Source organism: Sparus aurata, chromosome 18, assembly GCF_900880675.1.
Source record: "Sparus aurata chromosome 18, fSpaAur1.1, whole genome shotgun sequence".
Lineage (NCBI taxonomy): Eukaryota > Metazoa > Chordata > Actinopteri > Spariformes > Sparidae > Sparus > Sparus aurata.
The window spans coordinates 14,762,469-14,778,488 of record NC_044204.1 but is presented as its reverse complement, the minus strand read 5'-3'; the positions used below and the strand labels follow the sequence as shown (position 1 = coordinate 14,778,488).

Below are 16,020 nucleotides of genomic sequence, written 5' to 3'. Positions count from 1 at the left end.
CTCAAACAAACAGAACGGCGCTGAACCTTTAGCTTCCCGTAGGAACGAATTTTAAGCGAATCTGCGTAGGGAATACATTTTTCACACATTTTCAGTACAAATGTTTAATTTACGTAAACCACCCCCGTACTACATCACTGTGAAGTTACGTGTGATATGTTGTATTGTTTGTCCACAATAAACTCTAATTTTGAGCTTTGTCCTTTTAGTTGTAAGTACTGCGCCACATGTCACCCCTGGTTATGTGCAATGGTACAGTCCCACTTCAAGCGTTTTGCGGGAAGCTGTTTGAGTTCGAGCCTGGTCTGAACTACGAGTGTTTACATGCTTTTCTAAGCTGTCGATATCCCAAATGAGGTGAGAGATATTAGCCTATTATACGTTTTAATGCAGCCAGAATCTGCGCCCGTAAAGCTGTTGAAGATACCGACTCTCGTATGTTCGTTTAGAAATTTGAAGGTGTAACGTTGCCCAACTTGTCCTCTGTTATATGTTACGTTAGCTAATTGTAACGTTAACTTGCACATTTGAAATGAATTAGTAAAAAAAGAAGAAAAGTAACAAACGCTGAATATGCTCAAAGATTCTGTGCTGCTATCTAAGTTCGTTCGCAACTGATTTGATTGGTGCTGTTCGCAACAGCCATTAGCAACGCTGGCTACTGTAATATTAGCTAATTTGGCAGATGATATGTGGGAGAAAAATAGTCAAACTAGCTTATCTGAGGATTAAAAAAAAAAAAAAAAAAACTTGTTTTGGTGGTGATAGAAGCATACCAAATGATAGAAGAGCTGTTAACAACTAAAAAGGCACACGGTCACGTTTGTAACGCCATTAGCTTTGCAGTAAATCATGTACATTTCTAAAGTTTGCCACGGAGTGGCTAAAGACACAACTCCTGAGCAGATCTGAGGTCAGCATCAAACTCTCTGACTCTAGGGCTGATGGGTGTGACTTCAGCGGGGAGGCAGAGTCATAAGCTGTCACCTGGTGCTGCTGGTGGCGGTGGCATAAAAATGTTGAGACTAATGGTTGTGAAACGTCTCCTGTCTTCTCTGTTTCCACAGTAGCAAGAAGGGCAGAGCAGCCAAACTGCGCAAAGAGCCACAACATGACGCTGAGGTGAGTTGGTCGGTGGTCACTGTAGTATATAATCTATTATTTGATGAGACTGGCCCCTCCCCCTCTCAACTGCATATATTCCTCTCAGCAAAACACAAGAAGAGGGAATTTCCATGCAACATCTTGATGTACATGTCAAGCTTGTTCTACTGTGAATTATGGAACTGGAATTTAATTGTTTTCTCTTGTGTCGTAATCCAGAAACAGTCACGGATAAGCAATATGGATTCTCCCAACCTGTCTGCTATAAATAAAATTAGTTTCCTGGAGGGACTGCAGCAAAATTATGGTGAGTTAACACTGTAGTGCTTTATCTTTAGCCCTGTCAGTGTCATTCAAGCATAAACCATTCAAATATAATAAATTAGATAATCGGAGCAAAACACGCATACTCCAACTATTTGATATAATTGGAGGGTAGAGTCATAGCTCGTATTTAATTAAATCAATAAAGCACATTGATACTTTTACGAGTGGATCAATAATGCATTGTATTATACTGTATTGTTTGTTCTCATCCTATCTTGTGTCACAGTTTTGACAGTCAATCTGCATTATTTTACTGCAGACATTGGCAAATACAGACCAAAATGTTTGCCTGTGTACATTTTTTATTTTTTATTTAATGTTTATGTACTTCACCTCGTTTCCAGAGTGTAGCAATACACCAAACCACCGATCTCGTGCTGACAATAGAACTCTTCTGTTGTTTAGATAAACCTCTGCACAGTACCGCCTTGGAGGAAGATCTAAATGTCCCAGAGGAAGAGGAAGAGGAACAGGTGAACAAAGGAAAAGCCAGACAAAAGGACACTGCCGAGAAGAAGAAGAGAAGTACTGGAAGGAAGGTCAAAGCCAGGTGAGGTCAAAGGACTGTGTTTACTACTGTCACTGTCATCACTGATACCATTCTGTTATGTGAATGTGAATTACACGAGAGTAAAAACAAAGCTATAAGCGATTACAGTGGCTCCCTGTAACAATTCGTAGCAATTTACATGCATGAATCACTTTTTTATCAGCCATACTGTTTGTGAGCAGATTGTAACATGACATAGAAAATGTGACCGTGGCAGTCTACCTCGGCTGCCTGTATAAGCCTGTGGCTGCTTTCTTTAAGTTGTTTTAAAGGTGCAATTAGTAGGAATTTTAGTTTGAGACATTAAGAATTTAATTATAATTATCATTAGAGACATTTGATGTTATGGTAAAAAAAAAAAAGTCTATAAACGGTAGCATGCATACCAGCTTGCACCAAGCATAGGTCTTGTCCCAGAAAAAAAATGGAGGAAATGGAGGCACATATATCAACTCAAGACCAGCGTCCAGCACAACACAGAAGTTCCTCAGAGCACCTTTCAGGGTGTAAAGAAAAACTTAGATAAACTCATTTGAAAAAGGAGTGAATATTCTTTCATATTCATGAATAAAGGCCTATGTGTACATGCAACTTGGGTTCACAGATAGCCATGTGTGTACGTTCATAAATACATCCATAACTTGCACCTGAAACAAGGGATGAAAAAACAGATTTTTAAGTAAATAGCTATGTGACCATAGAGAATAGGAAAACTGAGGAGAAGGAGCAGTCCTTTTTAGAAATACAAATACTTACAAGTATATACAGTATATAAAATACAACAATTGTATTGTTATTCACCAAGAGGAGGTGAAATACATCCATGAACAAGTCCTGTTGTCTTTTCGTAAGTGTGTTCCAGGTCCAGGTGGAGCAGTGTGAAGAAACTGTGGTGTAGTACATAATTGTGTTGCTTTTGTAATTGCATCATATCTTGTTCATCTTTTGTAAAAGTGTGTTGGTGTATCTGTCTTCCCATCAAATTATTTTGTCTGTCATCAAGTCCATTAAAAAAACAGCAGCTGAAGAAAAGCATGAAGAGAGATAGGGGATCAGGAAGTGGGAAGTCCAGTGACCCTCGGTCACAGGTAAGGAAGTAAATAATTACCTTTCCAATAATAAGGAAAGCTTACCACACTTTCTGTAATAATGTCTTAATGAAAGTAGCTTTCAAAAAGGAAAAAAAAAAACAAAATAGGAGAGGTTTCAATTATTTCTTTCAGGAGGAATCTGACATTGACACCACCCAGCAGAAACGTAGGAGAGTCCTGTCATCTGATGAGGAGGTGGTGGACGAGGACACGAGTTGGGTAGGCAGACTTTCTCGTCAGGAGTCTAGCATCCACAAGAATATAGCCGAGACTGAGTGTTTAACTTTGTTTATTTATATTCATCGTTTTCTTTATTTCATTTATTCAGGTCCCGAGTCCAAAGAAGGCCAGGGTGTTAAGTTTTGCCACAACCAGGAAGTCTTCGTCCAACAAGTCTAAAACTAGAACGTCTTCATCAGGTAAAGGGAAAAAGATGGTATCATCAGTTCAGCAGCAAAGTTAAACGTCACCGTTCACTTCAAAGTCAGACCTGATGTTATAACCCAGTTTTACCCTGACATTTTGGCAAATATTCGTATTCACTTTTTATAGTTGTACAACGATCATGTGTGTATATGAAAGTGAAACTTGCTTCTTGGCTTGGCGCCAGTTTCCTTGTATAGGCCATGCAACAAAACACAACATTTTCCACATCATCACCTTTTATTCAAACGAGATATGTGTTCGTTAGTCAGCTTTGGTGACTGTAGGTGCCAAGCTGTCTGCCACTGCAATCCAATCTTTGTGTTGAACTAAGATAACTATCTCCTGAATCTAGCTCCTGCACCGACACTATTGTTTTTTTTTTTTGTAATTCTTTATACAGTACAAAATACAGTTCATTTGATAAACCTTATTTTTCCACATGAAGGCAGCGCATCTGCAGACGCAGAAAAGGCCCGCACTGATAAACAGAGGAGACGTGGTCATCACGGAGGAACACAGTTGGAAGTGGTGCTGGATGCTTTCCTTGACTTCTGTGAACAGTACAGGTAAACCAAGGCTGTAACTCTCAATCATAAAGGTCCAAATCATACACTGAAGTTATGACTTAATCATCATAGAAGATCATTGTTAAGGAATGTTACTTCACAGTTACTTATTATGTATTCAACTGAGCTGGATTCCAGATAAAACTTCATTCCATTTTCCTTATCAAAGACCTCCAGCTAATATTTGTAGTTTGTAATCTAACCCTGTCATAGAACCACACAATAACTAACTACTTACAGGCACACTTTGAATTATTTTTATTGCAATTTGAAGTGGTCACATTCCTTGTGTTTATTTGTGTTTGTGTTTATTTCTCAGGGACTCTGTGGAGTCTACAGCAGTCAAACAATCCATTGATTCTTTCTCCATCAATGTGAGAGAGCAGCTCTTGGAAAAGGTCAGACTTTCCTAATGTTATTTAATTTGTAGTTCTGGCTTAGCATAACCAAGTTGTTTACAAGTTGTACAAAATGCGACTTTTGACCAAGTCCACTAAAGGATCTCATGTTAAACCAATTCTTATTTAGCACACATTTCAAGACCATTTCAATTGAACTTAAGTAATGTGGACACAGTTGACACAAAAACCTGCTAAAGACTAATTTATTTAAACCTGCTTTTGATAAATGTATCTGCTATTTTATATCCAATATTTTGCCCCTAGCTTGCTGGTTGTTTGGCTGTCTGTTTTTGTGTGTGTGTTTTTTGATGTTCATTGCTCTATTTGTTTGTTTTTGTTTTGTTTTTCTGTAATTATTTTGTGAAGCACGTTGTGATGTTCTGCTCTTTAACCAGAAAAATGTTTAATCACCTTTTGCTTGCCCTGATTAAGTGCACATACTGTATCAGTTGCTGATAGTCTAAGATAAGAGAATCTACTACATAATTGCAACAACTTTTTAAACTTTTGATCTAAATTGCTAATTGTGATTTGACTATACTGGAGAAACTGTTGGAGAGAACTTAGAATTGGTAAGTCTTTTATCTATAAAAAAGCCCGTAAGACTTTTGATATGTACCGACACTCCCAGAGATTGGTTGGGGCTCTTTCGTTATTGGTCAAGTCAACAACAACTGTGAACATACACATTATAAAATATCAATCAAAACAGGATTGAATGATATTGGTTGATATCAGACCTTAAATCAAACATTTATAATCTCTGCTGTGTTTTCTCCTCCAGATCTCCTCTTACAAGAATCTCAAGGTTCTAAAAAGAGATAATGCAAAGGTAACTATGGCAACCAGCTTTAGTCTATGTGTGCAACTAGTGATTATTCTTATTGTTGATTAATCTGTTGATTATTTTCTAGATTCATGGATTACAGGTCTGTAAAAGTGTCCTGATGTCCTCAAATGTATTGTTTTGTCCACAACCCAGAGATATTCAGTTTACTGTTTAACAGAAACATTTTCACCTTCAAGAAGCTGGAATCAGAATTTAGACTTTTGATCAATCGTCAAAAGAGTTGGTGATTCAGTATAATAGTTGGTTGTGACTGAAATATCTTAATAACTATTAGGTGGACTTGGATTAAATGTTGTAAATAAATTTGTGGCTCTCAGAGGATGAAGCCTGCTGACATTAACGGTCCTCTGACTTCTTGTAACACTTGTGGGTTTGAGTAAAATGTCTCAACAACTATGCAGTACATTGCCATAAAGGTTGGAGGCTGGACTTCATCCAGCCCAGTCAGCAGGTGAAAATGTGTTCAATACACTGGTTATGACCAAATACACGCAATACTATATCAATCCCAATATGTATCTTATATCGCTGTGTTTGGTGGTGTTCCTGGAACATAATGACAAATGTTGGCTCAAGACAATCATTGCATATGACACGACACGCTGGTATGATGAGCTTTGCAACTTCTGTTGGGTTTGTCCCTGGAACACCTTAGTTAATGGTTCTTCTCATTTGTCTATTTTGTTCCTCGTCTCCTCACTCCTCTGTCCTGCCTGAGAATTGACTCACGAATTGATGACTCAATTCCTGAAATAATCTTTAAGAAGAGAGGAGAGAGAAGGCTTACTGAACGAGCTGTGAGCACAGATGTACAGATGTGACCCATGACATATAAGAGGCATGACACACAGAGCTGGCGAGCCTGAGGAAAGGAGGTGAAGAAAGGAGTAAAGGATTTACAAACTGAGAAATGAGAAGAGGGGAATGTTGTTCCAGGACGGTCATTTCAATTTACAAAACAGCGATGAAAGCTGTATCTGGAGCAAGCCGTTGTGGTGGAGTGGGTTAGAGTTAGAGACTTAGAGATCATGTGGTTCTCAACCAGGAGATTGGGGACTGTATACCATATGGAATATATTTTTATTATAGAGTTGACTTTTTATTTTACACAAAGTTCAGTCATATTTTGCATGTCTTTTCCATTTTCTGCCACTGTTTTGGTTAGAATTAGGTTACACAAATACTTGGTTAGGATTAGGAAACTGCTGTATTTGGGTTTGAATAAACCCTTTGTTAGTGTTCAACACGTTACCAAGGTTGCCTATTTTCACCGTCTCTTTCCCCTAGTCACAAAGCTGTGACATGACAAAACACCTGATTGGTCAGTGTCAATGGTGGTCCTGGGGCAACATGAATTATGATGTTCCAGGAACAACACCAACATGGTGACATCAGATCACGCCAGTCCTATCAGCATTAATTTTATTTTTTTAGCAAATGTTGGCATGCTTACCAACTAAACTTTAGTGGTGAGCATGGTAAACATTATACAGTATCTGCTAATCTACCTCACAGAGCTGCTAGCATGGCTGTAGACTCTTGTTCTAGATAAAAGATCTGCCTGTATTTACAGTGCTCTTTTGTCCTGCTTGTGTCAGGTGGGTTCTTTGATCCGTAAAAAGACACAGAAACTGCTGGATGCCAAATATGAGCTGATGAGGTGAGAGGCACTTCTGTGGCACGGAGACGCTTGATTTCATTTACACAAACTAAAATTACTGCAAGGATTTAATGTATAAAAGAAAACAATAACTATTTCTTAAAAACGTCTAGCTTCCTGTATGGGTTGTTTACATCTTTGCTCTGTGTGTGTTCGGTCAGGGCAGAGAGGGAGGTGCAGCTACTTCTGAAAGAGAAAGGTGAACTTAAACTCAGATTAACTGATCTGAGACGAGCCCAGGCATTCCTGCAGGACATCAAGGAGCTCAACAGAAAGTACCTAGACTACCGACACGAACACCCTAAAGAGAAAGAGACGGTACACACACACGGACACACAGATGATGTTAATACTGACTTTGAAATTGTTTTATCCTGTTTGAGTTGCAATACACAGCTGTAGCTTTTCAGGTCAATATGACTGATGGTAATGTACTCCGTCTTTTCCTCTCCTCCTCCCATTCCAGTATGGGGCGTCCAGCTTGCCAGCTTTGCTCTTAGAGGCCAAGCATGTTCAGACGGCAGAGCATCAGATGCGAGGAATCAATAACCAACTGAAAAAAAGACTGAAATAATGTACTATGCCACACACACACACGCACAAATTGAAGAGTACATATTATGAATGATACTAATGCTGCTGGAATATTTCAAGTTAATGCAGAGTGCAGCAGAAAATTTGGGACTGTGTTGTTTTCCTGATTTCTTTGTGTATACTGCCCAAATCCTGTTCAATAAATGAATTAAAAAAAAGTTAAATAATGCAAAAAATAACGGCACGTGTGTTTTTTGTGTGTGTTTTTGTTGACATCAGAGGGAAAAGATCTGAGTTGAGGCCTCCAGAGAGTGTCTGCTGTAAACTGACAGATAGAATATACTAGACAGAGCACTTCAGAAAATATCTAACATGTACCGACACATGATGGCGTCGGTCGGGACTGTACCTGTAGGTGTTGGAAGCCTAACAACTGCTCCTTTTGCTCAAGGTGCGCCTGAACGCTGTATCGTTACTCCCGCCCACTCAGGCAGCAGCGTTCCTGATTGGCTAAGAGTTTCAGGGCCGTACTTTGAACAGTTTGACATTTCCCTGAAGTTCGGAGAGTTACCTGCTAATACGCCCAGCACCCTGACACGAACAGGTACGTCTATTTTCGACACATTGTCATATAATAATAATAATAATTATTATTATTTACACATGAATTTGACAGGCTAACTCTGTCGTGTCAGTTGCGGTTTAGAGGACTGGAAAAACCGGTGTTACTATTAGCTTAATTTGCGGGTGTAGTCTTGCTAACTAGCGTTAACTTTTAACAAGCGTTTAGCACCTTACAAATGATTTTTCACGTGTCAGTCGAAAGTCGAAGGCAGCTGTGAACTACTTGCACTACAGTTTTTTCTTTTAAAAGTCATATTCGCTCAATTGACTTGACTTGAGGCGCTGGGGTTGGCATGACAGTTAAGAAAATCTACTGTAGGTTAGTACACCATGCTTTGATAGTCACTCCTATCTGTGTCACAGAAACGAGTATTAGTGAACGTCGCCTTAATTACATGGATACGATCAGTGTAGTGACTCATGTCGGTTAGGAACAGCAGGCCGGGATCCGTTTCTCTTCTCTTCTCTTCTCTTCTCATAAGGAGTTGTAAATAGTTTCCTGCTTTGTCTCCTTCGATCTGTAACATTCGTATTTACTTCAGTCATATACTAAATCTATAGTATGATGTAATATTATGTATGTATTATTTATATATATTTGAGTTCACTCAGTCCATCCCAGATCATAACCATGCTATAAATGGTGCCGGAAGGAAGTAGTCTGACTCCTGTGGTCATTTTGAAACTATCGCGGCTTGCTGGTTTACGGGTCGTGTGTTGGAGCTGGTTTCTATTTAAAACGGTTGTTCAATGAACCATCCTGTATCTGATTATCCGAGACAAAAATGGTAGCAAGCGTCCCGTAACTCGACGAGTATCTGCCTTGTAGTGATGAATCGCAATCAGTGGCTCAACTCATATGTTTTAAGTATTCTTATTTGTAACTCATGCAGTGCATTTAACCTGGGATTCCTGCTGCTACCCTCAATATGTTTAAATGATCACTTAAAATGAAACAATGTGTTCTGCACAAGTTGGGTAAACCACAGACTTCCCTGTCAGGGTTTTTCATTGCAGTTAGCGTGACTATCTTTCTATCAAGAAAGTAGCTCGATTGAGAGGAAACCTGTTGAGAAATGTGTCTAGGAAATGTTTAAATGTATGAAGAAATAGTTCAAGGACTGGCTGAGTCCCGGTAAATAGAGCCACGGTTTTTATGGCGGAGAGGAGATGGGCCACCTCACCTGGAACAAAGACCACCACACTTAAGTAAGAAAAAAACACATCAAGTGTTTAGTGTACTATCATGGCCAAACTGCTCCCTCCTGAAAAACCTGTTGAGCCGTTGGACGATCAATTGTAATATGATATTTTAGACTTGTAAGGATTCAATCTAGTATCTGTTGGGCTTTTCTAGAAACATATGAAATGCATCATTCCAGACCGCATGACAAGACTGTGTAACTGTAGAAAAACCACTCAATGACTGTGACGTTGCTTTGGCTGGTGTGAGTAAAGGTTTCCTTTAACTGGAATTGAAAGTTATTTGATGAAGCCTGCATCTGCTGCGACTGAGAGCAATACCCTGGATACCAAGGAATTGGCAAGGAAGGAAAGGTAATTACATCAGTGAATCTGGCTTTGGGGCGAGACTGTGGTGACAGCTGAATTGAAGTCTATGGAAGATGCATAAAAAAACTCAATAAAACCATAAATAAGATCTGTATCTGTTGTATGACCTGTTATGACGACTTGACTCGAGGAAATTAAAGATCAGACTTTACAGAGAAGGTAAATGACAGTTGTTTTTTTTTTTTTAATTGACACTCATGCATCTCCCAGAGGCTTCAATACAGCCGCCTCCACAGTCTGGCATCAGTGATGTAATGACTCTTCCTTCGTCTTTCGGTTCCTTGCTGATTACCAGGAACTGTAGTAGCAAGATAGCCCTGAGGAAAATTTTACTGCTCAACGCTTGCTCCTTTATGGCTATGGAGCCGTAAAGGAGCTCAATGAGAGTTCTCCTTTCAGTCTCGTTGTCTTTTGTCCAAATCTTTTTTGGTCTCAAACATTTCTCATTTGTTTCTCCTAAAATTCCTTAGGAGCAATAGGTGAGACTTGAGACTTTACTGCTCAAACCTTGCTCCTTTCCAGCACTGGGGAGACATTCTGAAACTTCATTGAGAGCTTGATGAGATCTCCTTTGAAACTTACAGGGAGCCCAAGTTGAGATTTTCTGCACCTGTTTCTCAGGAGAAACAATTGAGAAACAGGAGAAATCAGCCACAGCCTCACTTTGGTCTCACATAGTTGTCTAGGAGAAATGAATGAGACACTACTGAGATCTTGTTTCCTCTCGTTTCCTCTGGGAGGTGCCAATCTCATAACAAGTTGGTGTTTTTACCCCCCCTTATTACATCCTTCTTACACGTTCATGTCTGCAGGAAAATGGCAGATCCTTGTGGTGACGGTGATGCACAGAGTGCAGAGGACCAAGTGGACGCTTTGAAGATTTTTTCCAGGTAAATATTGTCCACTGATGAAAATAGGGTAATTGATCTCTTCAGCCATTCACTTTGAAAGTCCTGCACACTTGCTCAGTTGTTTTCACGTACTTGACTGTTTACACCTCCGTTCAGGGGGAATGAAGGTGGGCACAGTGATGCTGTCATTAAATAAGGTCACTGGTCTCTACATCACTAAGAAAGGTGAAGGTATAGTTTGTCCCACAATAGCAAGTGCAGCAAAGCTAAACGGAGAATCTGGAAAAATGTCAGACCCAAGTTGTCTGCACACCACATTATAACAATAAATTAAATCAGCTGTGGGGATGTGCAGGGTTTTTTAAATCACTATGTGTAGCATTAATCATATTAGTATGTAACACAGGTTTAAGCATGGATCAGGTTTCATTCATACTGTATCAGATGGCCAATACCTAAGGAATGATGACTGCTGTTACCTTTGAACAAATTTCATTTTCTTGACATTTTTATGTTTCTTAAGTTATTTAATATTGCTTTTATTATTGCATTTAACCAGTAATACATGTAGCTGTAATACAGTGTAGGCTATAAGCATACATTATTTGTGTAACGTGGAAGGTCATTTTCGAGGGCTGTAGATGCAATAGATGTGGAAATGCTACATTGCTTTAAGGAAAGGAAAAAAACACTTTGCCACTTTCATTAAGTTATAGAAACATTTATAAAACTATCCCTTTCATAAATGACCCTGTATAATGGGATGCTCCAAAAATGTCCATGTGGTATTAAACCAGCTTCTCAAGTTTCATCACCTCAAAGTCTACTGACGTGTTAAACAAGATGCTAAACAAGTTCCTCTAGTTTCAGATCACGTCCTGCTGAGGAAATGGACTCTGGTCCCATCAGCAGCAGTAAAGCAGCAGACTCTGACCCTTACCGCTACAGGATGGACTACCCCAGCCTCGGAACCTGTCTTATTATCAACAATAAGAACTTCCACCCGAGCACAAGTAAATACATCCATTCAAAAAGACACAAGCATGCGTGCGCACACACAGACACACCTCACACCTCTATTCCATTTCATGGTCACTTGCACAGATGTTCTAATAATTCAATAAAGTAGGCATTCTGTCATTTCATGCATTTCACCAGATGTGCACAGGTGTAAAACTGGTCAGAGCTCCAAGCAGGTTTGCTTTATTTGTGCGTGCCCCACCTTGGATGGTAAGCATTTAGCCTCGCCAATGGAGAGGTGGTATGCTTACAGAGAAGAGTTGGGAGGAGTGTAGCTAAAGTCATGCTATGAGTTCTGAGCTGACATCTTGACATGTCACAGTGGGAAAATCACAGGTGTGAATAATAAAATTAATGATGGCTGAATTCCATTTAGCTGCTTTCAGTTTCAGGGTCTTACTGCCTCACTGTCATAGTCTACTGGGACACTTGGAGACAATAGAGCAGCGGTCCTCAATAGGCGGCCCCCGGGCCGCATCCGGCCCGCCGGCCTCCTGTTTGTGGCCCCCGTCCTGTTTTTCCTTCACCATGTGTTTTGTTTGGGTCAGCACGTGTACACCGGGACTTGTCTCCATGCCAACGTTACAAAGACAGCTGGGTCACTCACCACTGCGATCGCAACTTTTAACTTTCACTTTCGTTTTCGGAGCAGTTCGCGTATTCACATTTTGCCGGTGGCAAGAGATTGAAATGGCGTGTTCCAAGTAAACTGCTATAATAAAGTGGACAGTGAGAATCGGCAACTCATAGAAGTAGGAACTTGAAATTTCTATTCATTCTCCCTCCGACCAGGACAGAACCCATGGATCTGACAGTGCAGCAGTGACACACACTTATGTTGTTTAACATGTTTTAGCAAGTCTCATCATACATTACCACCTGTAGCGTAACGGACGGGGAGTTTCTCCCGGCAAACACCCTTTCACTCACGGTGCCAAAATTTGTATCATCCTTGTTAAAACTCAACATCATTTAATCACAGAACAAATGACGTGAATTAACCCACAACCATCTTACATATCATCTTATTCACAAACACATTCACAAATCATAATTACACCAACATCAACAGAATACCCAAGAGTCATTGCGCCACAGTCCACAAGGGGCGTTACAATATGCCAGGAGAAGCTGTGATGAAGATTTCCAGTTCGAAACGGCATTATGAGATGAAGCATAGGAATTTTGAAGAGACATTTCCTCAAAATTCAGAGATAAGCACAACACAAATAAATGCACTGAAATCGTCATATCAAGCTGCAAGCAGGATTCTTGTCACATCTATGTCACAATGAAATAAAATAATGCATGATGAACTGATGGACATAATGTCTGAAGGCAAACAAAAAGAGGAAATATTCAACTATGTATTTTGATTTATGTCAAAATGGAAATTACATTTTATTTTAGTTCGTATTTTGTTGTTTAGAATGAAAAGGACATTTTGTTTTGAATATTACAGTATTATTGCATGTGGCCTGGCGACCTCAATACATGGATCTTTGAGTCATTGAAAAAAATCTTTGTGGCCCTTTAAGATTTGTATTTGAGTACCCCTGCAATAGAGCAATCGTTTATTTTATTAAACTTTCGTTCTTTTCCTGCCACGAAATGTCAAAATACCTGTGTTTGTGTGTGTGTGTGTGTGGCAGCACACACACATACAAACACACGCTGCTCAGTACCCTTCTGCCACCTGGTGACTAGTCTTAAATATTTTTCTGAATTGACTGGCAAAATACTTCAATCAATTATTCATTAAATAACCTTAACATGGTACATTCTAATTAAAATACATTGGTTATATCACACTTGATGCCATGTAGCTTTTTAAAGAAGAATTTCAGAATGACAGGTGTGAGGGCATGAAAACAATGACTTGTTGATCTTTACATTCTTAGTAAAATTAGTCATATTGCAGTGTTTAAAGTTTCACCAACAACGAGTGTGACTTCAGTTTATGTTGTATGAATCTGAGAGATGGGGCTCGAGAGCTCACATCCCACTTCTGTGGACTATCTTGTAAAAGCTGCACTTTTGTGTTTGTGTTTCTCTCTAGATATGAGTTATCGAAACGGGACGGATGTTGATGCCAAAGCTGCTGTGGAGGTCTTCTCTAAACTGGGTTACAAGATCAAATTCTTCAATGATCAGACTGTGGGACAGATGAGACAACTTATGTTAAGTGGTAACTGAAAGTTTTGCAGTTTTTCATTCATTCAAGGTAGCCACTGAGAGTGATCATGTTCATGTTAACTCTTCATTTAAACGGTCCAGTGTCGGTTCCTAATAATTACTCAAGTACATCTGTTGCATTTATACAGACCACAGGAGCATGGGAATGTCTGAGTGTGAAAATTGTTCATGCCATGCCAGACTTGTAGGTTCTTTCATTGTGAGAAGTAAAACTGTTTGATGCTTGATAACAGCGCTGTCCTGCTGATGTGTCTGTAGTGTCACAGGAGGACCACAGTGGCAGCGCATCATTTGCATGTGTGTTGCTAAGTCATGGAGACGAAGGGATCATATACGGAACTGACGGCCTTGAAAAGTTTGAAAACCTGACACAGTACTTTAAAGGAGATAGTTGCAAGAGTCTGGTGGGAAAACCGAAACTCTTCTTCATACAGGTCAGTTAAATATACCCACATTAACATACCCATTGCCAAAGCCAGGCAGATGATGGCAAACAGCCAATGACAAGACAAAGACGATATTTACGAGAATAAACAAACAGTGTAGCAATATTTTGGACTTTGGAGAAAAGACGGGTCAACAGACAAACAGGCCATCTCACTTGCTCTCTCTATGGCAATATCAGCTGCTGTTTCATCAGAGTTAGGCTGACATAATGTGCATGCAGGCAGGAAAGCTAAGCTAGGCTAATTAATGCAATATTAAATGCCAATGTTTTAAAATAATAATGGTGACTAACAGAAAACATTTGTTTGTATCTCCTTGACAGTCTATATTGCCTGGGTTGGATCTTTTTAAAATGGTCTTGTTGTTAATCTATGTTTTATGTGTGTTAGTTAACTCAGTTAAAAGTAATGATAACTGAACTTAACCACTTACAATTGTTTACAATTATTTACGTGTTGTTTTAAAGCCAAAAGCATTAAAGAAGGTGTTGGCAGCTTCTCCTGTAACTGATTGTGTATAAAGGGCTGGTGATACTTTGTCATACTGATTGTGGGCTCCGAAATCAGTATGACAAAGAGTGTGCAAAATGTTGAAACAACAGTCAAATCTGAAATGTATACTATTTGATGCCAGAATTTGAAAGTCAGGAGTTGAACATTCAGTGTGCAAGTGCAACAATAAAGATTCTGTGCGCCTGTCTACAATAGTAGTTTCAGTACTGCCATAAAAGACAATCACAGTTAATGTACATATGCCTGGATTTCCTGCCCTCTGTAGGCGTGCCGTGGCACAGCTCTGGATGATGGAATCGAGTGTGATAGTGTGGCTGAGACACCAGCAGAGAGGATTCCTGTGCAGGCAGATTTCCTGTATGCTTATTCCACTGCTCCAGGTAAAAAGAAAAAGAGAAAGACTTTTTGTCCTGTTAGTATTTCTTTCTTAAACTGACACATAGATAACTAGCTATACATCTGACTCACTGTACGTGATGTTTGTTCATATTGAAATGGTATTACACTGTATCACTATATGCCCTTTTTGTAAGAGAGTTAACACAGTGAGTTGTCCTGCAGGCTACTACTCATGGAGAAACACAGCAAACGGCTCCTGGTTCATGCAGTCGCTGTGTGAGATGTTGCAGCGTCACCACGGAGAGCTGGAGCTGATGCAGATCATGACCAGAGTCAACCGCAAGGTGGCGCTGAACTTCGAGTCTGCTTCCAACCTACCTGGATTTAGTGCCAAGAAGCAGATCCCCTGCATCGTCTCAATGCTGACCAAAGACTTCTACTTTCCCAAATAAAGATTTAAGGTTCAGACTTCTTTTACCTACAAGAAACTACCGACCGGTGGGCAACATTCGACTCTGATAGTATTACCAATTTGATACCCATTGATTTCTACTGATTTATGTTGAGCCTGATCAGTTTGTTATGATATGGTTTTAGTGCTGGGGCTATAGGGAAAACCTGATGCAGTTTCAGTGAATGTGGAAATGTGGAAACCTTACTGCATGTGGAATAACTACATATACATAATACTGTGTATTTACAACATAAACAGCTAGTTTACCATATACACTTTGTCTTTAAATGCAATAAATGCACAAGCACAAGTAGTTCAATGTGAATGTGTCTTTCTATATTATCAAGGATTATTAAATGGGAGAACAAAAATACTTATACATAAAATAGGACAGTGCAATATACGTTTGTTAAAATATGTTTATTTATTCATTCACATTTTAAACATAAACAATGTTAACTACATCTATACCTATAAATACATGACTAACCAACTG

At 39.4% G+C, this 16,020-nt stretch overlaps 2 protein-coding genes across 2 annotated transcripts; both read left to right on the top strand.

Annotated features, from left to right (window-relative positions):
* Positions 1 to 244: 244 nt before the first annotated feature.
* Positions 245 to 7,748, top strand: cenpu (centromere protein U). Its single transcript, XM_030395519.1, has 13 exons — positions 245 to 357; positions 1,068 to 1,122; positions 1,324 to 1,411; positions 1,837 to 1,981; positions 2,985 to 3,069; positions 3,205 to 3,291; positions 3,401 to 3,491; positions 3,944 to 4,064; positions 4,384 to 4,462; positions 5,250 to 5,297; positions 6,914 to 6,975; positions 7,137 to 7,293; positions 7,442 to 7,748. Exons 1-13 carry the CDS (start codon positions 353 to 355, stop codon positions 7,547 to 7,549), a joined length of 1,131 nt encoding a protein of 376 aa, XP_030251379.1. The 5' UTR covers positions 245 to 352; the 3' UTR covers positions 7,550 to 7,748.
* Positions 7,749 to 7,971: 223 nt separating this feature from the next.
* Positions 7,972 to 15,837, top strand: LOC115568232 (caspase-3-like). Its single transcript, XM_030395341.1, has 7 exons — positions 7,972 to 8,113; positions 10,518 to 10,595; positions 11,421 to 11,569; positions 13,636 to 13,764; positions 14,031 to 14,206; positions 14,997 to 15,111; positions 15,293 to 15,837. The coding sequence occupies exons 2-7, from the start codon at positions 10,522 to 10,524 to the stop codon at positions 15,520 to 15,522; spliced, it is 873 nt and encodes a 290-aa protein (XP_030251201.1). The 5' UTR covers positions 7,972 to 8,113; positions 10,518 to 10,521; the 3' UTR covers positions 15,523 to 15,837.
* The last annotated feature ends 183 nt before the right edge of the window (positions 15,838 to 16,020 follow it).